The sequence below is a fragment of the Heteronotia binoei genome, chromosome 1, assembly GCF_032191835.1.
Source record: "Heteronotia binoei isolate CCM8104 ecotype False Entrance Well chromosome 1, APGP_CSIRO_Hbin_v1, whole genome shotgun sequence".
Taxonomy (NCBI): Eukaryota; Metazoa; Chordata; class Lepidosauria; order Squamata; family Gekkonidae; genus Heteronotia; species Heteronotia binoei.
In genome coordinates, this window is record NC_083223.1 from 153537451 (window position 1) to 153563182 (window position 25732).

General features: G+C 43.5%; 1 protein-coding gene across 1 annotated transcript in view; it reads left to right on the forward strand.

Moving 5' to 3' along the window:
* The window catches only part of PGBD5 (piggyBac transposable element derived 5), a 114074-nt gene that overhangs the window by 66982 nt on the left and 21360 nt on the right, over nucleotides 1–25732 (forward strand). Inside the window, exons 2-3 of the mRNA XM_060242789.1 lie at nucleotides 8222–8649; nucleotides 21410–21544. Coding sequence (XP_060098772.1) covers nucleotides 8222–8649; nucleotides 21410–21544 — 563 coding nt within the window. The remainder of the gene's footprint in view (nucleotides 1–8221; nucleotides 8650–21409; nucleotides 21545–25732) is intronic.

Consider the following 25732-nt stretch of genomic DNA (forward strand, 5'->3'; position numbering starts at 1 on the left):
TCGATTCCAGCAGAAGCTGGATTCAGGTAGCTGGCCCATCCTTCCATCCTTCCGAGGTCAGTAAAATGAGTACCCAGCTTGCTGGGGGGGAAGTGTAAAAGACTGGGGAAGGCAATGGCAAACCACCCCATAAAAAGTCTGCCATGAAAACGTTGTGAAAGCAACGTCACCCCAGAGTCGGAAACGGCTGGTGCTTGCACAGGGGACCTTTCCTTTCCTTTGGGCTGAGAGTTTCTTAAGCTATTCAGAGTTACTTAAAATCTTTATGTTGAGAGGCTTCTGTTCCAGTGTTTTCCTCACTTTCTTTGAGTATTCTCTTGACTCTTTTGGTTTTCAGAAGGCTGGTACACTCTTTCCAGTACCCAAACCCCTTCTCTTGAACACTAATACTTGTCTTGAGTTATTAACTGACTCTTATGGGCCCTTTTCACACTTACCAGTGGAAGCCAGAAGGGAGTCGGTATTGTGCCGCCTTGCAGTAATCCGAGACAAGGATGGGAGTTTTCAGACACATGTTTTTTTTCCCGATAGGGTTCCGTGATTGAAGCGAGCCATTTCACACTGTTCCGCTCTTATCTCGCTTCCACCAGCGTCAGCCGTTTTTGCCTGCCGGCTCGCGATCTCCAGCTTATTTATTTATTTATTTTTGGAACGTCGGGCAAAGATCGCTATAGCGACGTATCACAATAGCAACACCATAGAGATGGCTAGGCTCTATTGACATAAGTTACCAGGTTTCAGCGGCGGCGATATCTGGCATCTTAATGGAGCCCAGGCATCCCTATGGTGATGCTGTTGTGAGACGTCGCTATAGCGCCATAGTGATCTTAGCCCGACTTTCCCCCCCCAAAAAAAGCCGGAGATCGCGCGCGCCGGTGGGCGAAAAAGGGCGCGAAAACTGCTCCCGGGTTAGATACTGAACATTTCACACAGCACCCCATAGCGATTTCAACCCAGAAGAAGGGGTTGAAAAGTGGAAGAAGCTGCTCTTTGTTAGTAACGACTCAGGCATGCCTCACTACCGGGACAGCCGCGGGACTGTGTGAAAAGGTGAGAGTATTCCGGTAGCAGCCAGTTACTGAATTGGGTCTGTCTGAAATGCCAGCAGAAACCCGTTACTGTTCAGTAACTGACCAGCTGGCATACCGGAATACTTAGGCTGTGTGAAAAAGATCATGGTCTCTAAAGGCAGTTTCTAACCACACTGGACCAGGGACCTGTGCACTCTTCAGATCTAACTCTCTATATGACTGAGTAGAGAGGGAATTTCTTCTCACCTCTCCTTGGCCCAAATGGCTGTCTTCACCCACTTCCCAAAATTCCTTGGCAACTTTCCCCCAGTTTTCCTGTCTATGTTAAACTGCTCTCAATTAAAGCTGAATTTCGAAATTGTCAATACTCAACTCAGTCAAGGCAGAAATCTGACTGAATCTCTCCTCAGCATGCAGCTTTCTCATATCTCCTACTCTGATATTAGCTGATGCTAACTAATCATATTGCTTGGAGCAGCCTGTCACTCAGGCATCTCTGGCACTGGGAATTATTAACCCTTTGAAGTCTTTCAGCTGTTTGTAAAGCACTTCTAAGCTTTTAAAAGTGCAATTCATCACAGCATGCTTCCCTATGAGACTAGGTTTGTTCTGTTTGTACATGCCACAACATCCTCTATGATCTTTTTAGTCAAGTCCAGCAACTGATCCTCTATATTTCTGGCCATATATGTGATATGTATACTTATAGGGAAAGTTGTCTGGTGCCAAATATAGGTTTCTTAACCTGTCCACCTTTTCAGGTCTTTTGGCATGCTTTCACCACAATTCCAAGCATCACTGGGAAAACAGATTTTAGAAATAATAACTGATTTGAAAACAATCTGAGGATCTTGCACTCTGGTATGATGAGGACATAACAAAAGGCTGACCATTGGCTAGGCTGAGATCAGCTGCTGCTATTTAGCTCCACCGAACCCAATCCTGTGTATTACAGTAGCCATTCCCCTTGGGTATTATGTAAACAATATGCAACATTTCCTATTAGGGGAAGGTGTGTTTGTGTGTGTGATTATGAATCTGGCATCCTGTTGGATAGTATTAGGAAAGACATTACTTGCATGTTCAAAATGCCCCAGAGGGGCTGTGGCTCAGAGGTAAAGCATCTACTTTAGAAGGTCCCAGGCTCAATTTTTGGAACCTTCAGGTAAAAAAATCACATAGTAGGTTACCTGAGACCTAGAAAATCTCTGCCAGACAGATAGAGCAACCATCTAGCTCTAAAGTACCTTCTTGCATTCGTGTGTGTTCTCCTGCCTCCCCATTCGTTTCTCCTTTTCTATCATATATATTTAATGTAGAAGGTTTATTTTGAATTATCAGTTTCTTTGCATGCAGTAACAGAAATATAATAAACAATCAGCCAAAGTGCCTTGCCCTTACCATTGTTCTTAAGTGTGCATCAGTTAACCAATACAATAGATCTTCATAAGGAGAATTTGCAACAGTTAAAAGCTGCAGCATTCAGGATAATTTTCATCCTTCTGTAGTACCTAAGATGCCCTGAATGTTTTTTGTACCATAAGGCTGGTTGACAGATTGGATATGCAGTTTGTTCTCTCTCCCCCATCCCTAGTGGTGGATCCAGCAAGAGGACTGCAGCAAGCATTCGTGCTTATCAGAGCCAGAACACAGTGTACAGAGGCATGCGAGGCGCCTGTCATGTCCATTCCTGAATTTAAATCTCTAGAGACTCTAATTGCTAGCAGCCTTCTAATGCTGACTTCACAACTAGCTTTGGGGAGCTGTGTGTGTGTGTGTGATTATGAACTTGGCATCCTGTTGAGCAGCAGTAAAGGAGGCCTTGCTTGCACATTAAAAATGCCTTTTAGAAAGATTGGCCAAGGTTTATCAGTTTATGAGGAAATTGAATATCGTTTAACTGGAAAATACATATATATCTCTCTGAACAAACAAGAATGTGTGTGTAGGAATAAGCACACAATGTGTACTCTGCATTTGATTGCAAACAGATCTGTATGTGTTGGAAAGAGAGAGAAAGTAATCAAATAATGAAAAACCAAACTGTGTGAATATGGGTGAGCAAACTTTAGGCAGATCTAGGCGGGCAGCTGTGTTGGTCTGAAGCAGCAGAATGAAGTTTGAGTCCAGTGACACCTTTAAGACCAATGAAGTTTAATTCAAGGTACAAGCTTTCATGTACATGTGAGGAAGTGTGTGTGCGCACAAAAACTCATACCTTGTATTAAACTTTGTAAGTCTTAAATATGCCACTGGACTCAAACTTTGTTCTTCAAATTTTAAGCAGTTCAGATACATTATTTTCTCCCATTGTATAATTTTGTGAGTATGCATACCAACAGTCATTGTTCACAAGTTACAGTAAACACATGTACAATCTGTGTACAATGTACACTTGATTTTTCTTTGAGTATTTCTCATATTAAATTGATTCAACTCATGTACAGTTGAATTTGTGATTGAAACTGATCCCTGGTTTCATTTGTAAACTATGTTGGCTCTTTCTTACAAACTGGTGTAGGCACATACATGCAGGTTGCACAAGTGTTCATTGTAAGATGTGAACAGGTCTAGTGCGTTTGTGTTTAGGAATGCAGCTTGATGCTCAGTTGAAAACTACCTTGTAGCTGGTTTAAAACACTATAATTAATCATAAAATTATAACAGCATCCTAGATTAACATGTATATGTACACAGGGAATTTTAACATGGTTCATACATTGAAGTAGCAAACTGCATTTCTGCTCCCAAGAAGAATCATGATTCTGACTTGTATCTTGTGACCTCCGAATTAAATACATTTATTTTATCAGCAGGATTTATTGGGTGCCTGAGTAGTGTCCCATAGGAATAGGCACAAACTGGGAAGATGCAGTTCAGTCTATGGTTTGTGATGTGCTGACTCAAACTTCTAGGGGCCAAAGGAACTGATTCATTTCATGAAGTCTGTGACCTGGTAGCATGGGTCCTTTGGCATGCGAGAGACACCAAACTCACAGAGAATCTCTGGCTGACTCTTGTCTACCTGTCCTCCAGGTTTGGTGAGGATTGGATATATGGAGTCTGAGTTATGGCCCCTCAGAGAAGCTGCCCTCAGGAAAGTGCTTTCTGGAGAAATGACCACCTCTCAGTCAAATTGCAGATTTGTGTGTGTACATCTTTTATGTCCAATACTCATTTAAGCTAGCTATATGTTTAGCTTTCCATGTTAAGTTTTTGCCCATATTCTAAAGGTGTGGCTGTATTGCAGCAACAACAATAGAGTCTTCTGGCACTTTCAAGATTCAACAGATGTATAAAACTTCTAGTCCACAGATATTTGCAACACAATGAACTGGATGGTCTTCAAAGTGCTACAAGTCTTTGAAGCTTTTGTCCTGGATTTTCAAGTGGATTAGAAATCCTTTGGACATTGCAGTGCCTTACAGAATTTTCTTCAGATTCTTCTTCTTCAATATGAAATATACAAGACTGTTTGTGATATGGGACACCCAGTTGCCTAGGAGACCAGTTTCAAGCAGCTGAGTTGGAAAATGAGGTCATCGATAGCAATGTGGGAAGGCTGCTTGGAAGAGTATGGATCTCCTGTTGGAATGAATGGGAAGGGCTGATGTATCATCACAGCCAGATAGTTGACTTAAAAGGTATGGATGAGTCTGTCTGTGGTTCAGACAGAGGTCTGTTCTCTCAACCAAGAAGGCTGAAGATACAGATAGGATTCAAATGTCACCCAAGACTAGAGTGACTATATAATATAGTATTGAATGGGATGTGGTCTTAATTCAGGGGTGCAAGTTATTTTAATACTTGGTGAGATATCTTAGCATTCCCAAAAGAATGGAAGTGGTTGTGAAATTTTTGATGGGCATACGGATGGTACATGCCCTCTCCCATATTGTAAATTTGCACAAGGGGAAGAAGAAGTAGAAAGGGGGAAGAAGTATCCATTAAATTCTGATTAAATATTTTTCCATGGACTGACCTGTGCTGGTGATGGGATAGATGTAGTCCTTGGGTTTTATTGCATAAGAAACCTATCTGGATATTAATGAAAGCAGATAGAAATTTGTGCAGTTAGGGAACATGTCTGTTGAGTAAATGAGTGCCACTTTAACATAATGGTTTCTTAGAAAAAGAGCTGCAATTCTAAGTACTTGGTTTTGAAAATATAATTATGCAAAAATTGCAGATTCTATACTTCCCACTGCCTACCTGTCTACTCTGACTAGTCTACCATGTACATATTTTTGTCTGCTCTTTTGCCTTTGCGGTGCATTGCATCCTGTGAATACTAATGTTCTGACTTCAGAATCCTAATTCAAGCTATCTCTTACAAAGCGTGTATGTATTCTACTAGCCATCTTCCCATACTTTGACTTGCCACATAACATATGGAAAGCAGCTAATAGAATATGAACATGCTTTGACAGTGGTGCAAGCCTGTTGTTTAAATGGGGCAAAATACCAGGACCTGAAAGCAAATGTGTTACAGCCCACCAAACTGTTTTCCATTTGTCACAGGAATGTGAGTGTCATGTTTTCCAGGAACATGTGATGGAGCTCTTTGAACTCTCCCCAGCTGTGTCTGAATGGATTGAAATTTAGGTATTAGTAGTATTTATGGGAATTGCCCAATCAGTCTGCATACCTATTGTATCATCTTGGTTACATATTTTTCTATTATTTTATGCTACCTGTGTGTAACTCTGCCATATGAAGATAAATAAATAAATACTCTTACAAGGGGGGGGGGGGGGATCCATGTATTCCCTTCCAGTCCTCAGTGCCAGCCAGCCAGGTTAGACCGATGTGGGCTACAGTCCAAAATGGTAAGTGCTGAGGAGCAATTTGTGTAGATCCACATGGATGTCATGATGCACTGAAATACTGGAAAAGCTAGGAGATCTCAAATATTTTCCACTGTTCATTCTTACTCAGCCTGGACAAAGAATATTGTTCAGCCAAGGGCTGTGCAAATCAGCCATAGATCAGTTAAAACAAGACCAAACTATTAAGACTGTTTCTGTGATTCCATGGGAATGCAGAGCATGTAATACCAAACGCATTTTAGCCTTTTGAGATTTGCAATTTTCACCTTTAAAAAAAGAAGCAAGTTTCTAGTCCTAATAGAGGCGAAGATATGCTTGACAGTAAGTGTGTGCTACATGTGGGAAACTGAGATGCCACAGTGATAGTTGAATAGATTTTCCTTTCTAGTTTCTTGTCTCTCCCCTCTGTAACTGTTAACCAGAATACACTGTGTGAAATAATAAAAAATGCAGAGTATTTAAAAAAAAAAGATAAAATGTGCAAACTGGCATAATTTATACAGGTCGTAAAACTCAGCAATTCGACTTCATTATTTTATTTATTTTCTTCATTTTTACCCCAACTTTTCCCCCATTGCAGGCCCAAAGTGGTGAACAACACTCTCCTCTTCTCATTTATGCTCATAACACCCCTATGAGGTAAATTAGGCTAAGAGTGTGTGACTGGCCCAAGATTACACAGCAACTTTCCATGGCAGAGTAGGGATTAAAACCTAATGTTGCCAGGTTTTACCTGACTCCTGGCAGGGAATCTTCTGACGTTCGCGTGGTGCGATGATGACACCCTGAAGTGACATTATCAAGCTAGGCACATTGAAGGGGGATGCTCTAGCACTTCAGAAAAAACTATATGATTATCATAGAGTTTTCCCAAATGCTAGAGCATCCCCCTGCAATGTGCCCAGTGTGATGTCACTTGCAGGTGATGTCATCATGCTGGGCATGTTGCAGTGCCCAGTGTTCTTTCGAGGCAGGGCTGTCCCACCAGCTATTTCCATGGTGGAGGATTGGACATCCCAAAATTGGAGGAAAACCCACCCCGGGCGGGGGGCTGGGAACCTTATTAAAACCTAAATCTCCCTGATCCTACTATAGCACTCTAATAGGCTTGCCAATCCCCAGGTCCCAGCGGGGTTTCTTCAGCTTTCCCAGGCTCCTTCCCACCCCCAGTCAGCTGCCTGGCAGGGGGAAGCCCAGCCCCCAAAGCCACCATTTGACTTTCCCCCTCCAGAGGCTCCAGTCTCAAATTGGAAAGACTTCCTCTTGGGATGGGGTGTGTGTGTTACTTTGAAGAAGTTGGCAGCAACTCGTGAGTAGAGAGACCAATCCCCTGCTTCAGAGTCACCAGAAACGGGGGGGGGGGAAACATCTGCTGAGCACTTCATTATTCCCTAAGTGGGGATCAATTCTCATAGGGTATAATGGGGAATTGATCTGGAGGTTTCGGGGGCTGTGGGAGAGCATCAAATTTTCAGTATAGTATCTAGTGCCTCTCCCCAAAGCACCTCCCAGGTTTCAAAACCATTGGACCAGGGGGTCTAATTCTATGAGCCCCAAAAGAAGGTGCCCCCATCCTTCATTATTTCCTATGGAAGGAAGACATTTAAAAAGGTGTGCTGTCCCTTTAAATGTGATGGCCTTGGAGTTCAATTATTCTTGTCACACCCTTGTTCCTGGCTCTGCCCCCAAAGTCTCCTGGCTCCACCCCCAAAGTCCCCAGATATTTCTTGAATTGGACTTGGCAACCCTACACTCTAACCACTACATCACACTGGCTCTCATGGAACTAAACAAGGAATTTGGATTGCCTGGACACTGAATTTTAATTTTCTTAAGCATAGAGTGAATATTACTGATTATCAATATGGTACACAGAGTAGGAAACATTTCTGAATTTGGGAGGGATGACCTAACTATGATTACTCTGTTATATAAATCACATTGAAGGAGCTCAAGACAATGTATATAGTTTTTCCCTCTTCCATTTTATCTTCCCCAACAACTGTGTGAAGATGCTCAGGCTGAGAGACAGAGGGGCTGGCCCCAGGTCAACCCGTAAGCTTCATGGCTGAACAGGAATTTGAATAAATACAGTCTCCTCAGTCATATTCTGAATCTTGTTCTTACCTTGCTCTAACTAACTGAAAGCCAGTGTGGTATGATTTTTAAGTATCCAACTAGTACTGGAGAGACCTAGGTTGAAATCCCCATTCCATCAAATCACTGAGGAGGTTATAAACTTACTCATCACTGTGAGCTCCTCAAAGGAAGGCAGGGGAATCCGGAAATAATATCAACAGCAACAACAGTTATATAAATAACTACAAAAATAGGCTTCATATTTTTCCTTTTGTTTTCTAGGCCCAACTCGCAAAATGCCACCAGCTGCCAGTGCCATGGACTTCTTCCAACTGTTTGTCCCAGACAATGTGCTAAAGAACATGGTGGTACAAACTAATATGTATGCCAAGAAGTATCAAGAACGATTTGGGAGTGATGACACCTGGACAGATGTCACCCTGACAGAAATGAAGGCTTTTCTTGCATACATGATCTCCACAAGCACTCACCACTGTGAGTCTGTCCTCAGCATCTGGAGTAGTGGTTTCTATAGCAACAAGAGCATAGCACTGATCATGACTCAGCCAAGATTTGAGAAGATTCTCAAGTACTTCCATATTGTGGCCTTCCGTTCCAGTCAGACGACCCACGGACTCTACAAAATCCAGCCATTTCTGGACTCTCTGCAGCACAGCTTTGATTCTGCTTTTAAGCCTTCCCAGACCCAGGTGAGAGTTAACTCTTTGGATGTGGAAAAACCCTGAACCCTAGCTTTCTCCATAAAAGGCTGCCAACTCTGGGTTGAGAAATTCCTGGAGTGAAGCCTGGAGAGGGGATGTTTGGGGAGGGGGTGGCCTTAGCAGAGTATAATACTATAGAGTCCACCCTCCAAAGCAGCCATTTTCCCCCCAAAGGAGCTGATCTCTGTAGTCTGGAGACAGCTGAAATTCTGGGAGATTTCCATGCCCCACCTAGAGGCCGGCAACCCTTAGTTTAAGAGACCATTTTATTCTATGACAGCAAAACATACTGTTATCCAACTACCTGGATAAGAGTGGAGCAAACTTCCCAATGATTTAAAGGTTAAAAGGCTTAAATTAAGTCTGGAAATAAAACTGTGAAGCTGAATAAAAGTTGGAGTGATATGATCAAAGTGCCTGGTCTCTATCAATAATTAGACAGTCCTAGGGTTGCCAGGTCGCTCCTGGCAACAGGTAGGGGATGGAAGGACTTACTGGGAGTGGGAGGGAAGCCCAGCCAATGTTGCAATGGCATGTCTATGTCACTTCCAATGTGACCCAGAAGTGACATCATCACATAATTATGTTGGTGCGACACTCTGGTATTTGGGCAAAAATTTGGTGATAAATTTGGCTTCTGCCATAGAGTTTTTGCCAGATACCAGTGTCACTCCAATGTTGCTGATGTTATGATGTCACTTCTAGGTCAGGCCAGAAATAATGGGGATGCGTTACTACAATGTCAGCTGGTCTTTGTTCTTTTTTGAGGTAAGTCCTCCCTGCTGACCAGCTGATCAGCAGCACAGCAGTGGGACCTGGTGGTGGGGGACCCTCATCTCCACTGGGGGTCTGGCAAACCTAGTAGCCATACTCTGAACTAGGGTTGCCAAGTCCAAATCAAGAAATATCTGGGGACTTTGGGGGTGGAGCCAGTGTTAGCCTAAATGCCCTCCAAACGAGTCCACTTCTTAGAGCAGATGTGTGAGAGTCAAAACTCCAGGCACCCTGGCAACCATACTGGGGATCACGATGTCCATATGTATGAAAAGTAGGGGGCTTTCCTTACACCAGGAGACTTTGGGGGTGGAGTCAGGAGACATTGGGGGGGCGGAGCCAGGAGCAAGGGTGTGACTAGCATAATTGAACTTCAAGGGAGTTCTGGCCATCACATTTAAAGGGACCACACATCTTTTAAATCCCTTCCCTCCATAGGAAATAATGAAGGATAGGGGTACCTTCTTTTGGGGCTCATAGAATTGGACCCCCTGGTCCAATCTTTTTGAAACTTGGGGGGTATTTTGGGAAGAAGTACTGGATGCTATGCTGCAAATCTGGTGCCTCAACCTCAAAAAACAGCCCCCCAGAGCCCCAGATACCCACGGATCAATTTTCCATTATTTCCTATGAGAATAAGTCTCCATAGGGAATAATAGAGTTCCCTCCCCTCCCCCCGTTTTCTCTCACTCACACACGCTTAACTGTTTCTGGTGCAAGTGGGTAGCCGTGTTGGTTTGAAGCAGTAGAACAAAGCAGGAGTCTCTGGTGCCTCCACAACCAGGTCTGGAAAGTACAGGAGCTATGCTGCTCTTTTACACACACGCTCACTTGTCTGAAAAGAAAGCAAAACAAACAAAGGGGCTACACTCTCAAAAGGTCTGCTGTTGCTAACCCTTCCCCATGAAGTACTTCTTGCTCCATTTTAAAGGCACACACACATTTTAAAACTGAACCTGTTTGCAGGTCCTGCCCAAGATCTAGAGGTACAGGGTGGCTGTGGGGGAGGAGCTTTCCCCACTGGCCAGCTGGCTGGAGGCGGGGGGAAGCCTGTAAAACTGGGGAATCCCCCGCTGGGACCTGGGGATTGGGAAGCCTATTCTGAACCAATTATAGTTTCTAAGAGCTTTTTAAGAGCAACTCCATATACAACACTAGATAGGCTGGACATGAAATTATAATGGTAGTAATGTACAGACTGCTCTGAGAAAGAGTTGCTATTAGACCCTTCCTTGTCCCCCTTGCTGGGCTGCATCTTTCTCAGAACTACTTACATGTTGTTAAAAATCTCACAATATTTTGATATGGGAATATTGACAAGAGCATTTCTGTAAGAGAGCAACAGTTTTATTGAAAGTGGCTTTGAATTATCTTTATCTACTTATTTAATTGAGCACAGCACTCTTGCCACCCAAAAGCTGCATCATTTTATCTCTTCAACAACATTGTAAGTGTGGCGAATCACTGAAACAGAAATCATATAAGAGGTAACAAGAACCCAGCTGGATTTTTATTAGAGCCATATTAAGCAGAATTTTGCACTGTACCATTTAAGATGATGTGTTCTCTTTTGCCCATCCATATCATAATACAGTATTGGGAATTGAGATGCAGCTATCATACTGTAGAAATATGCCCTCCACATCATTAAGAATTGGTGAAAGTGATAGGGACCCTGATAGTCACATGCTTTAGCCTCTAACATTATTTTGCCCTTCACTTGGTTTATAGACTGAGATCCTTTTGTTCAGAATTTCACAAAAATGTCTTAGATGGGATAAAATGGTTGCTAATCCCTACATTATAAGTAATGTGAAATCTACTGCAGTGGATTCCTATTCAAAGTTGCTCCAGTCTGAATCCACTGACTTCAATGGCTTTGGACTGGGATAATTCAGCATATGATTGCATGAAATTGTAGGTACAAAAAGAATTCACTGACAGGGGCTAAACATCTGAATTTTTTTATTATGAATCACCTTAATTTAGGGCGTTTTCGCACTGACTTTACTCGGGAGCGACGCCCCTCTTCACCGCGCAGCGTCTGTGCGGATTTCGCACTAATTGCTCCGCAGAACCCGGAAGAGCCGCAAAGTCCTGCGGCTTTTGCGTCGCAAATGTAAACTGTTTTTTGGCCAGTTTACATTTGCGACACAAAAGCCGCGGGACTTTGTGGCTCTTCCGGGTTCTGCGGAGCAATTAGTGCGAAATCCGCGCAGACGCTGCGCGGTGAAGAGGGGCGTCGCTCCCGAGTAAGGTCAGTGCGAAAACGCCCTTAGTCTATTCTAATTATATTATTTGCTTTAAAATGAATTGCTAAATATATGTAGAAAATGGGAACCCTATTCAGCATCGTTGTCTTTTTAATAAAGTATATTTAGGTACTATAGGAAACAATGGAATGTAATTTAGGTGTGATTAGCTTTAATCCATTGATTTCAGTGACTTTTGAGTCATATCTAAAATTGTGCTTATTGTACATTAACTCAGCTGTGTAAAGCAAGGCAATATGTAAAATCTACTATAACCAATTCTCAGATACATGTGTGAATCTTTCCTTAATTGTGCTGAAACATCAAGGGTTTAAAATGCAATTGTTCATACCATTGCAAATGTTTATACTGAATTCTGTCTTTTCCAGTTCCCAAACCTTTTGTTTACACTGTTTTGCCTGTGTTAGGATCCCATAAACAATTTCAGTGTGCCCTATATAATGCTAGAAATTTTGCTGAACATATTTAATGAAAACTAGCTCAGAGTGTATGCCCCTGCCTAGAAGACTGCTGCAGCTTTTAAACTTGCCTTTGTCTCTTGACATTCTTCCCTTCCATACAGCTGTACAACAGGCACAGATTGAAGAGTGGCAGATACTGTAATGGCAGCTTCTGCTTTGGTTTGATACAGATCTTAAATGAATTATTCAAAGATCTTTAGGGTTGGCACTGTGTTCTCATATCAGAGCTTTGGTTATTGAATTTATTTTCAGATGGGTTATCACAGTGGTGCAAAAATAACAGATAAGGAGGACTGTAAGGCTGTTCATAATATTCAGAAGACTACCACTAGAATAAATATTATTCTAGATCAAGAGTGGGGAACCTTTTTTATGCCATGGGCCATATGGATATTTATAACATCATTCGCGGGCCATAAAAAATTATCAACTTAAAAAACAGTGCTCTGCCAAGGGAGAATGATTAAGGCCAGCAAAATTAATGCAAATAATTGTTTTTCTATTTGAAGTCATGTTAGGGTTGCCAAGTCCAATTTAAGAAATATCTGGGGACTTTGGGGGTGGAGCCAGGAGACTTTGGGGGTGGAGCCAGGAGACATTAGGGGTGGAGCCAAGATCAAGGTTGTGACAAGCATAATTGAACTCCAAACGGAGTTCTGGCCATCACATTTAAAGGGACGGCACACTTTTTCAATGCCTTCCTTCCATAGGAAATAATGACGGATAGGGACACCTTCTTTTGGGGCTCATAGAATTGGACCCCCTGGTCCAATCGTTTTGATACTTGGGGGATATTTTGGGGAGAGGCACTAGATGCTGTACTGAAAATCTGGTGCCTCTACCTCAAAAAACAGCCCCCCCAGAGCCCCATATACCCGCGGATCAATTCTCCATTATTTTCTATGGGAATAAATCTCCATAGGGAATAACAGAGTTCCCAGCAGACATTTCCATTCCCTCCTTCCGCTTTCTGACGACCCTGAAGCAGGGGGAGGGCCTCCAACCAGAGGATCCCCTGCCCCCACCTGGGGATTGGCAACCCTACCTTTAAACCACAGGAAATGATGTTTATATTTTCTCTGAAGGGGATTCCCTGCTATCCACGTGGGGAAAATGAAATCTCAGAGAAGCTGGCTATAAGGTTTGGTCAGAATGATTTCCCCACCCTTCCAATTATCACTGCAGTATTTCAATTTTCCCCTCATATTGGGTTAGGGATTTTTAAAAGACTCAAAAACCAAGAATTACCTTCCCCAAAACCAACATAATGTCACCATGGGATTCTAAGGGATGTTTCTTCAGAAACCTATGAAGAAGGCACATAACAAAACTGTTCAGAGGACACTATGTTTGTAACAACATAATTTGTTGAATATCTCATGAGTGATTGAAGCCGCTCTCAAATTTTTGTCCTTAGCGTCTCCACCTACATTGTCTGCCTCTGGCTTGACTGTAAAAACAGAGGCCACAATCTAGTGCCACTAAACTGTGTTAAATCTTGCTTGATTCAGGGAGACTTAAGTGTACTTTGGTGTCTTCTGGACTGTAGCCAGCGTTTCTCCCTTTGTACAGAGGTACCAAACAAGGCCCATCTGATTGGCAAGGGCACTCTGCTGATGGGCCTTTTAGGCCTCACTGTGCGCTGCTGCCCGCTCGTTCTTGCAGCCTGAGTCCTGGCCTGGCCTGCCCCCTCCCCTTCTTATAGACGACCCCCTCACCTCACTCAGGACTGGAGGAGAGCTGAGCCGAGCAGGCTGCCGCCGCTGTGCGCTGCTGCCCGCTCGCTCTTGCAGCCTGAGTCCTGGCCTGGCCTGCCCCCTCCCCTTCTTATAGACGACCCCCTCACCTCACTCAGGACTGGAGGAGAGCTGAGCCGAGCAGGCTGCCGCCGCTGTGCGCTGCTGCCCGCTCGCTCTTGCAGCCTGAGTCCTGGCCTGGCCTGCCCCCTCCCCTTCTTATAGACGACCCCCTCACCTCACTCAGGACTGGAGGAGAGCTGAGCCGAGCAGGCTGCCGCCGCTGTGCGCTGCTGCCCGCTCGCTCTTGCAGCCTGAGTCCTGGCCTGGCCTGCCCCCTCCCCTTCTTATAGACGACCCCCTCACCTCACTCAGGACTGGAGGAGAGCTGAGCCGAGCAGGCTGCCGCCGCTGTGCGCTGCTGCCCGCTCGCTCTTGCAGCCTGAGTCCTGGCCTGGCCTGCCCCCTCCCCTTCTTATAGACGACCCCCTCACCTCACTCAGGACTGGAGGAGAGCTGAGCCGAGCAGGCTGCCGCCGCTGTGCGCTGCTGCCCGCTCGCTCTTGCAGCCTGAGTCCTGGCCTGGCCTGCCCCCTCCCCTTCTCTGATTGACCTCAGAGGGGAGGGGGGAACAGAGCAGGCCGACGCCGCCGACGCCGCTGTGCGCTGCTGCTGCCTCTTCTCTTCAACTTGCTGCTACGAAGGCCCCGGACTTGCGGCCTTTGCGCCGTTTCCCCCCTTCCCGCCCTCCCGCTTCCGTTTTTTGGCACACCGGGGGAGGAGGGTGCAATCCCGGTTGTCCCCCGCCAGGGCGGGAGGGTTGGGACCCCTAAGTCATGTGGGGAGAGCCTAATTTGGCACACACACACACCCGGCCTGCTCCCCTAGGCTAATGCATAGGTCCAGAGCTTTTTTATAGAAAAAGCCCAGCAGGAACTCATAGCATATTAGACCACATCCCCTAATATTAGCATATTAGGTCACACACTCATTAGCATATTAGGCCACACCATCTGAGATAATCAAGTGCAAACTGAACTGTGACAGTAACTTTTCCAGGCCCTGCTGCAATTCTGGCCGGCCGGCCAGGCCCCAGGGAGGCTGCTGCACAGTACATCTGAGCCCTGTGATCCCTGCCTGGCCCTGGAGAACCTGCTGCACAACGCGGCTGAGTCCCATGATCCTCGCTGGCCAGTCAGGCCCCAGAGAGGCTGCCACATGGCTCATTTTGGCCCAGCAATCCCCGAGGGCCACACCAAGTGACCTGGAGGGCCACATATGGCCCTCAGGACGGAGGTTCCTCATCCCTGCTTTAGATACTTGAGTCCTAAGCTGTAAATGACTTTAAACATTATAACCAGCATGGCTCATTCCACATGAGAAGATTTTTCCATGGTGGCATGTTGCCCATGCAATTGTTGCTTAATTCACACTTGTAACAGAAATTTCTTACAGCACCAGGTAACAGGGTTTTTCACCCTCATTAGCCTTAGTTTTGTTTTCATACCAGATGCGGATTGCATTCCCCTCCTCCCTCTATTATCATGCTGCTGTGCACTGCTCAATGATAGAGCAACAGTACATTTTAAAAACACATTTGCTTATCACTGCTCCAGAATAATACAATATTTGTTAACTGTAATCACTGGAAGGTACTAAGTGTCTCATTGCAGTGATCTCCATTGAAAAGGTTAATTTGCCTAATGAAGCTTGGGGGAAGGGGAAAGAGCTTCTCATGAACTTTTCAAAGGCTTGTCTACCCAGCAGAGAAAAACGCCACCCGTATTATCACAATGTTACAATATTGCCTTGACCCCCAACCTCAAATGAAAAAAAATCTTGACCTTGATGGACCAGTGGTCTCATTCATTTTTTTTTAAATGTTTAACTCAAATTTTATTATAGACTCATTACAATTACTACCTGTTCCAACAGGTAGGTGTACCATAATAACAAATCAAAAACAACACAATTTAAAGATATCTCAAATGTTACCATTCCACACCACTTAATATATATATATATATATATGTCTATTTATATTTTCTATATTTTTATAGCAGAGGAATAATGAGGCTTAACAATGCTAATTTCCCTAACAGCTTTTTTAAAAAACTTAGTGCCACACGCATTCAATATAACTTCTTCTTCTATATCTTGATTATTCCTTCTACTCTCAAAAAAAAATCCATAAAGAATAAATTCTAACAATATATCTCAGTCCCTGAAGACCTTAAATTAAGGTCAAAAAGAAAAAGAAAAAAAAACTCTTCTTCTTCACCTGGACTGAATTAAACAAGGAGGGAAATTACCCAAGTGCTCTCACCAGCTGTCCCCACCCATCTCTTAATTCTGAAAGAAAAAACAATAATTATAAATTATAAGTTTCTTCAGCTTTTCCCTTTTCTTGTTGCTTCAATTTCTTTTAAATAGAGTCCATATTTTCTTCCAGATTAACATCAACTTCCTCAGTACATACACGGGTTGTCCTTGGAGGGATGAGAGGAGAGCATTCCTTTCTCTTATTAAGAGTTAATAAGACAGTGGTCTCATTCATTATAAGGTGGCTTTGTGTTAACATGTGCTTCGTATGAAGGAAGACATCATGTGAAAACAACAACAAAACTTCCCCTGCACAACTAGAGTTGCTGAAATGGAGAACAGCCTCCATGTGGGATTAGCCCTTCTTAAATCGGATTTGGAAGTACATTCTGCAGAGTGGTAGAAATGCAAGATCTTTCCTTGCTTCCTCAGGCAGACCCATTCACTAGATGGAATCGGAATGGGCACAAACTGTATTTTTGCAGTTTGGTTTGTGGTTCATGACTGTAACACGAACTGAACCACAAATTTACATGAACTGATATGCCAGTTCACAAACCAAACCAGTTTGATTAGGTTCATGAGACATTTAAAGTTTAAACCACTGCTTTGTGTTCCCCTGCAAAAGTGGTGGAGAGCAGAAAGCAGGGGTTCAAATGCCTTTAAGCCATTTAAATTCTCTGCTCCCTTCTCTGGTTTTGCTCCCCATAAACACATGAAGCTGCCTTATACTGAATCAGTCCCTTGGTCCATCACAGTCATATTGTCTACTCAAATTACAGTGGCTCTTCAGGGTCTCAGGCTGATCCTTTTAGCTGGAGATGCTGGGATTGAATCTAGGACCCTCTGCATGCCAAAACTGAACCACAGCCCCTCCCAAAGCTTCAGAGCTGGGGGGATCAAAACCAGAGGGTTAATATGGGGTAAAGTGCCTCCCATGGAGCATGCTGCAGAAAGCCATGGCCTGCAGAAAGGAAGGGGTGAAGTGCCTCCTATGGGGCATTTCACTCCTTCCTTTCTGCTGGGTGCCCCTGAGAGGCACTTCACGTCTTCCTTTCTGCTTGCCAGAGAAACTCAGTGGGAGAAGTCTCCCCACCAGTCCAGCTTCAGGCTGTCTTGGGCATCCCTGTTTAAAGGGGCTGCACAAGAGTGCCCAAAACAGCTGACCAAGGGAAAACTGCTCCTTTTTCCAGGCTGTCTTCTTCAGTGTCCCTCAAGCACCAAAATATCTCGGACCACCTTTGTCACTTGATAATGAGGAGAAATGGCTGACAACAAACCGCCAGCTTTGTAAGTGGTGCCTTTCTGAGGCAGCTTTGATCCGGACCCCGACAGACTGTGTGCGGGATGGGGACAGCAGGCAGATTTGCATGTGTGTATGCATGTTTTGATGGAAAACCACCGCCTTCCCAAGATTGCTCTGTATGGCGAACTTTCCACCAGCCATCGAAATAGAGGGGCACCAAAGAAGAGGTACAAGGACTCCTTGAAGAAATCCCTTGGCACCTGTCGCATCAGCCATCACCAGTGGTCTGACCTAGCCTCAGATCGCAAAGCATGGAGGCACACCATCCACCAGGCTGTCTCTTCCTTTGAGAACGCACGCATAGCTGGTCTTGAGGACAAAAGGAGATTGAGGAAGAATCGCACTGGTACAGCACCAACCCCAAATCAGACTCTTCCCTGAAGCCACTGTGGCCAGATCTGCCTGTCCCGCATTGGTCTTGTCAGCCACCAGCGAGCCTGCAGCAGACATGGACTACTGCACCCTTCTTAAATCTTCGTTCGCGAAGTCAAGCCGAGAGAGAGAGAGAGAGAGAGATGCATGTTTTGATCCGCCTGCTTCCCATCCCTAGGGAGGCTCAAACCGCCTTTTGAGGCAAGGTACTAAATAACGCACTTTCAATCCACTTTCAGTACACTTTCAAACTGAATTTTGCCAGTTCACACAGTAAAATCCAATTGGAAAATGCATTGAAAATGGATTGAAACTGCATTATGTAGCAAGTGTGACCACAGCCTTCGTGTGCCTTTTGCTTGGTAAATCAGACACCTATCCTGCACTTAACATGTGACTGGGGCACAGCGAGATTTAAACAATGGAGTCTGCCCCCATTTATTTATAATTCATTCCTGAGATACCAAGCTACTGCATCTATTTCTAGACCCTTCCCCTTGTGTTTGTATTATTTATTTTTGACTTCGCAGTATTGGCTGTTGAAGAATAAAATTGGTATTCTGAGCATCTGGCATAAGCGCTTTGTTTCTTTGAATATCAAACAGAGTTTGTGCAAATCAGCAAAAGTGGATCTCTTATTTTTTAGTTGAATCTGTACATTTTTAAAAGTGCTTTCAGATGGTGCTATAAATTTTTTATGCACCATTAAGGCCTCTCTGTATGAACATGCACACCAGACCCAGAGCTAAAAATGTGTAGACATGGGGATGTTGGGGTGTAGTTATGTTTTAACAGTATTCATGTTTTTAGAAGCACCTGTTTCTGGATTTAAGCTCTTTACGATAATCTTGAGGATACCAGTGTTATGGGAAATAACAGGGGTCTTTTAAGCCTTTAGCAATGTTTATGAAGAAGTACAGTAATACACTTATAAACAGTTTAGATTCTACTGTGGGAGAGGGGTTTTTTTAATAGGCATCAGTGGACTTTTAGTCAGTCTGAAATGATATACCTTTGGAGCTAATAATTTGATTGAGAAGGAAAATAGCATTTTATAAAAACTGGGACTTGTCTATTTGTAGGCTCTCGCCTTCTACTCACCTACTTTAGATGAATCGTGGTAATGTCCTTTAATTTGGCCTTCCGTGAGATAGCATCCTGGACATCCTGATACGTGAACAGAGTATGATGGTGGGGTTGGATACTTCAGTCCTTTCTAAAACTAAATTGCTAATATAGAATGGAGGTGCCTTCTGAAGAAGAGAAGATTTGGTTTTTATACCCTACTTTTTTCTATCTTAAGGAGTCTCAAAGTGGCTTACAATGTCCTTCCCTTCCTATCCTCACTAAAGGCACCTTGTGGGGCAGATGGGGCTGAGAGAGTTCTGAGACAACTGGGACTGGCCCAAGGTCACCCAACAGGCATTGTGTGGAAGACTGCAGAAATGAACCCAGTTTTCTACATTAGAGTCCACCACTCTTAATCACTGCACCATGCTGGCTCTCTTCTGCCATTACTATTCCTTTTCCTAGCCTCTTAATGATAGTTTTATTATGACATTGTAAAATAAACAGCTGTAAATAGGTTTACTAACTTTGGGTTAATAACTTCCTGGGGATTTTGGCAGTGGAGTCTGGGGAGGGCAAGGTTTGGGGAGGGGGGAGATTTCAGCGGGTATAATGCTGTAGAGTCCACCCTCCAAAGCAGCTTTTTCTTCAGGAAACTGATCTCTGTAATCTGAGACCAGTTGCAATTCCTGGAGAACTCCAGGTACAACCTGGGGGTTGGCAACCACAGGTGTAAAGCAGGGACGAGCCATTTAAAGTAGAGAAAGGATGGGTAGGTTACGTTTGCTGAACTTTGCCTCCACTTGCCACTCTTTGCAACTCCTCTATGCATAGGCTTCCCAGCCTCCCACTGTGAGTGGGGTTTTCCCCAATTTCAGGAGCCCCAACTCGCTCCCATACAGCTGGCTGCCAGGGGAGCCCTTCCCCAAAAAAGCACTGGTGCGCTGCAATGTGCCTGGCACAATGACGTCACCCGCAAGTGACACTATTGTGCTAAGCACATTGCCAGGAGGGAGGGGATATTCAGAGTTTCCCCCTAAGTAATAGCGTGCCCCTCCCCCGGCATTGTGCCCAGCACAATTGCATCACTTCCAGGTGATGTCATTGTGCTACGCGTGCAAAGTGCGGAAGAGAACAGTCCCCCACCCAGAACCAGGTAGAACCTGGCAACCCTATCTGTGTACTATATGTGAGGCACTTGCCAGGGAATTGCAGGAACCAGGACACAGCATCTTTCAGTGCAACTCTTGTTAACAGTAGTATCTGGCTGCTTTTGCTGAAACTACATCTCAGGAAGTAAGGGGAAAGTGAGGGTGAGGGCCTGATCCATAGTAGTCCCAGTTCTGGGCACAGAATGTTTTTCCAAAGGATGTTTGACAAAATAATCCACATTAGTTCCAGTGCAGACTGGAGTTATCAATCACTAGTTTTAAGTGATGTGGTTGGTTGTAGCCTCTTGAAATATATATGGATTACAAATCAAAATTGTACCAAAAAAGACAATTTTTATTTTCTGCTCTGAAATTTTCTCCCTGCTGTTTACATGTTTAGAATAACAGTCATTCTGGATCATGTAATGCATTGTATACATTAGCTGCCATAAAAGATGCTTTCCAAAAGAGATACATATTTCAAATGAGTAACCTTTTGTTTTGAAAGTTCTATTATCATCCTAGAGAAGTGGAACAAAGCTGGCAAGAACCAACATGAAGTTAGCCGAGGATAACATTGTAGAGGGAATTAAAATTACCAAGGGGGTGCCCTCTGGAGAGTACAGACTCATAAGCAAGCTGTTCCTTGTTCCACTTGCAGTCTACAGGTCTATGTGTGTTTAAGAAAACATATCAGTGAATGCTAATAGCAATTCAAGTTTAAGCAACAGCTTTGGGTTTCTCCACCTTTTCCAGAAGATAATAATGAGTGCTCCAGAGACCACAAGGGTGTTCCAAGACAAAGGCATATGTGACCATTGAATTTGTCTATATAGATTGCTATAGTGGCTATTAAATATTCCCCTAAAAACATGTGGTCCAAAATTAGTTGGGCTTTAAATTACCCATAGAGTTGGAATACTACATTTTCCTGGATATTAATTCTAAGCTTGTTTTCTGGGTTTTAGTACCATCATCATCAAAATTAAGATAGCTTGACTCTCCAAACCAAGGGAGAGCAGAGAGATGGAGAGAGGATTTTATTTTGTTTATTTAAGCTCGTCTAAATGTTGACTTCCTTGCAAGGACTCCAGCATAGTATATATGCAGTGATTCCATTTTATCCTTGACAACCCAGTGAGTTAGATTCAACTGAAACTTGCCCAAGGTCATTTGGCAAGTTTCATGATGGTGTGGGTTAATAAGTTCCAAAGTCTCTTCAATATACCATTCTTATTTTAGAGACATGAAAGGCACTGGCTAATATTACCTAATGTTATTGCAGGTGCTCCATGAACCTCTGATTGACGAAGACCCAATTTTTATTGCCACTTGTACAGAGCGAGAGTCACGCAAGAGGAAAAAGCGGAAATTCAGTCTCTGGGTACGGCAGTGCTCATCAACTGGGTTTATTTGTCAGGTAAGACCCAATGGCATGTGATTTGGTTTTTGCCTGCTTACAAGCAGCTGGACAGAGAATAATCTGTACTTTGGGACAACTTCCAGCACAGGTTAGCACATGGGATAATCTCTGACTTCAAAGAAAAAAGTCCTCAATCCCAAATCTGAGCATGCATGATCCCTGCTCAATTGAAACTTTCCCAAGATCTATAATAGGAGATAAATGTTTGATGCATATACCCTGCACGAATAATTTTTAAGTTTTTTATTTTGCTTATAAAGAAAGAAAACAGATAATTCCAAATATCACAGGAAGAATGTTGACAAACCCAAACAACACACAATAGCATGTTAAAAGTTCACCATTCATAGAAGGCTCTGCCTCCAATTACCCATGTCTGTTAAACTTTTAGAACTTAGAAAATAAGCCAATCTAACAATGCTTAAGTAATCCTTTAGTTTGTGTAGCTATTTCTGTCTGTTAAGAGATTAATACTTTTTCCAAAGGTGCACACAGACTATGTGTGGAACAATAAGTGTACTTACGTTTTGCACAGAACTGATTCTAAATGGTTAGTTCTTATAAAGAGATAATTGATCCAAATAAGAGAAAATGGTAATCTCTCTGTCATGCCCATGTAATTGCATATTCCTAACAAAAACAAAAGTTATTTGTACAAATAAAAGTTAGGTCCTAAAGGGGCACATTTGGCATGCCCAAGGGTCTGGCTATGTCCAGTGTTTTCATTGTTTTATTTATTTAAAACAATTTCCAGCCAATTAGGGTGGCAAACAATTATTTTTTACAAAGTTTAAAAATCATCTTTAAAAACAAGACTGTTATAAAACAGCAATTAAAAACAAACAGGAAGGTGGGTCAGTGATAGAATGCCAAAGAAAAAACAAAACAAAACCAGGCTTTCTGCCTTGTTTGGATGAGAAGATGTTCTCATCCAAACATCACTGCCTCCAGTTGTTTGTTCAAAGTATTAATTGCCTAGTATGACTCAGCTAACAAAAGAGAGATTGAGCTGAGTGATATCAGTATGGTATATTGATGAAATTTCACCCCAAAATTTCTGGACAACCTCTTCAAGTGTTTTTTTGTGCGGGACAAGAAAGAGCCATGTAGGACTTCCCAGCATGAAAGATGAGCAGCTGTGCTCCAGCAGCACTTTCTGGTACTCATCAAGGCCCAGAACCACAGGAGTGCAATGCCACTCTGTCTCTCATTCAGAAGGTTGCCATGATCAGTAGTCAAAAATCAGCTGGAGATGGATCAAGATAATCACTTATCCAAGAGAGGACCTTGCCTCAAAAGGCAGTATCTGCCAATGGCTGATGGTTGTGCCTAGTCTTGAGGTGGCTTCTCGAGGGTGGGCTGCATGACCACCACCACCCTTTCAAAGAAGTATTCATCTAGACCTAACTGAGGAATCCCTTCTGACTAGTTGTAATAAGCCATGATGGGCAAGGGTGAACCACCCATGTATATATGTGTGCACATTAAGATGTTCTGGATAGTGTAAGTCAAAATGCCCTCAAAACGAGGATGGGGAATTGTCAGGTGGGCACCTGGCTTAATAAGGATCTTTTATCTGTGTATACAGGATCCACGTCCAGAAATTAATGCTTAAATCTATCAAGGACTCTAATTAAGTAAAACAATTAAAATTTATTCCAGAAAAATATAGGCATACATACAAGGCAATGTGCTCATGAAACATACATACAGTCCCAGGAAAAATAGAGAGAGAGAGAGAGAGAGAGAGAGAGAGAGAACACATGGATAGATAAACAGGGTGATAATTACCAATCGTAGTCTTCAAGAAGGCTCCAATGGCGACGTAAGAGGACAGGGAAAATAGGACCCTCAACTGATCAGGAATTGGGGGTGGATTTATACAGCGGAGATAGGGTACTGCTAGATGCACACGTGTGGTAAGTTGGGTCACAGGTTATATAGACTACCTTGGACCCTCAGGGGATGGGAGGTACAGGGGTGGAAAAAGGGGAGGCTCTGCAGTGACCTTAAGGGCTGGACTTCTGCAGTAGCCAATAGCAAGTTAATTGGTAGCCCCCAATTGGATGCCCATAACTGACCAATGAACAAGCTTGGGTCCTGGTTACCTGATTGGACCTCCGGGTAACAATGGACCAAGGTGAGGATGCTCCAAGATGACCGTTGGGGAGAAGAATGGGGGAAATCACTGGGTGGAGGGGTGCTTAGGACTATTAAACTTATCTAAAAAGGTGACAATAGATGGCCAAATTACTACCTAGGTAACACCCGGTTTACACAAAGGAACTTGGCTCTGGCTGAAGATGGTCTTCCTCTTCTTCAGTGTTCTTCTTGACACCAGTCTTTGTCCTTAGTTTCGTTGGACAAAGATTTTGGCATTCCGGCAGGCTCCACGCCTAAGCTTGATGGCCTTATGGATGGGTGACATCTGTTGAGTACGTGAGCCTTCTGCTTCGCTGAAATGGAGTCTTGGCACTGCTGGAAGATAGCTGGTGTTAGCCTCCCAAAGTGGATTCTATGGTCAAGGCTGAAAACCGCATGGCCTGGATAGCTCCTAACAGCGCACTTTCTTCCGCTCCAATGATAGAGATGGCGTTCGCTCAAAGTGACTGGAAACCATCCGTTCTTCTTGCTAGCACTCCTCCAGAAACACAGAGCGCTGCTTTAGCATTGTGGCTGTTAGTACTCATAAGTCCTTTCCAGTCTGGTAGCCAAACCCACATTCTCCTAGCAGATGTGTGTGAGTTCAGTCTCCAGGCACCCTGGCAACCAGGCGGGTGACTACAATATTCTGAATTTAGGGTATTTTCTTACAATAGCCCATAGTTATGAAGGTAGTAGTGGGTCCTTAGACAAGACAAGGAGGCTTGCGTAAGGATTTTGGTCCACTACTACCAAAAATCAAGGTAACCTCAATACTAGACCCAAGACCTCTTCAAGCAGTTCAGTTAGAAAGACTGTTCAACAATAGAGGACCAATAGAATTGGGCTCTAGCACCAAATACCATCCAGAAAAGACCTAGGCAGAGTGATATTATTATGATAGACCATGTCAGTTCATCCAGCTAGAGTTGCCAGCCTGGAGATCTCCTAGAATCATAACTGATCTCCATACTACCATTTCCCTGGAGAAAGTGGCCTCTTTGAAGGGTAGATTCTATGATGTGATACCCCAGCTAAGGTCCTCCCCTTCGCAGGCTCTGCCCCCAAATCACCAGGAATTTCCCAACACAGAGTTTGCAACCCTAGGATGATGTTGGCCTAAATATCCTAATGGACTGGGCTGAGAGAGATTAATCTCTCCTCCCACCCCTTCACTTACTCAGTGTTGTACAGAAGATAATCCTTTTCATCCAAGATTAAATTTCGGATGACAGATGTTCATCCCTAGGCTGACTTTGCATTCAGCAACTGCACTTTCAGAGGTGATAGTGATGTGGCTAACAGGCTATTGCTGGTTAAGAGCAGGACAGTTATAAAGGGAGAAACACTATTTGGTTGTCCCGAAACCTACCATTACCTGACCTGTCTCCTGCCATATCATATCTCCCCTTGCCAGTAATTGAACAAATTGAATGCCCCCTCCTATGTATATTTAAATCCCAAGCGCACACAAAATCTGTCTGCTGTCCCCAAACTAAAACAGGAAGACTGTCTCTTACTTGGAACTCATACTCAAACACCTGTGTGAGTGCCACCACTAGAAAGCAACATCAAGGGAAGTTTATGGCCTCTATACCCTATTTGTTGGCCTTGGTAGCAATAAAACAAACCAAAATAATGAAAACACATAAAAACTAATTCCTACTTTCATTTCGTTCCCAAAGTAGCAACCCAAACGAGGGGGGAAAATCCCTTTGGTGTTAGACCTTTGGGGCAAACTGCCTGTGGCAGTATTTCTTTTATTTTTAAAAATTTAAAACAGTTGTTAGCTGCTTTTCTCCTTGCAGAACTCAAGGGGACTTCCAATATAAATAAAACATTATAAAAACAAGTATAAAACCTATAAAAGTCACAGATTAAAAAATCCAATTAGGAATGCCAATAATAAAAGCTAAATCAATCAAAATGCAGTCCTAAATAAAATTGTCTTTAACTACCTCCTGAAGATCACTAATGAGGGGGCCAGGGGCTCCTCCCTGAGGGATTATTCCATAATTGTGGGGCTGCCACAACAAAGGCTCT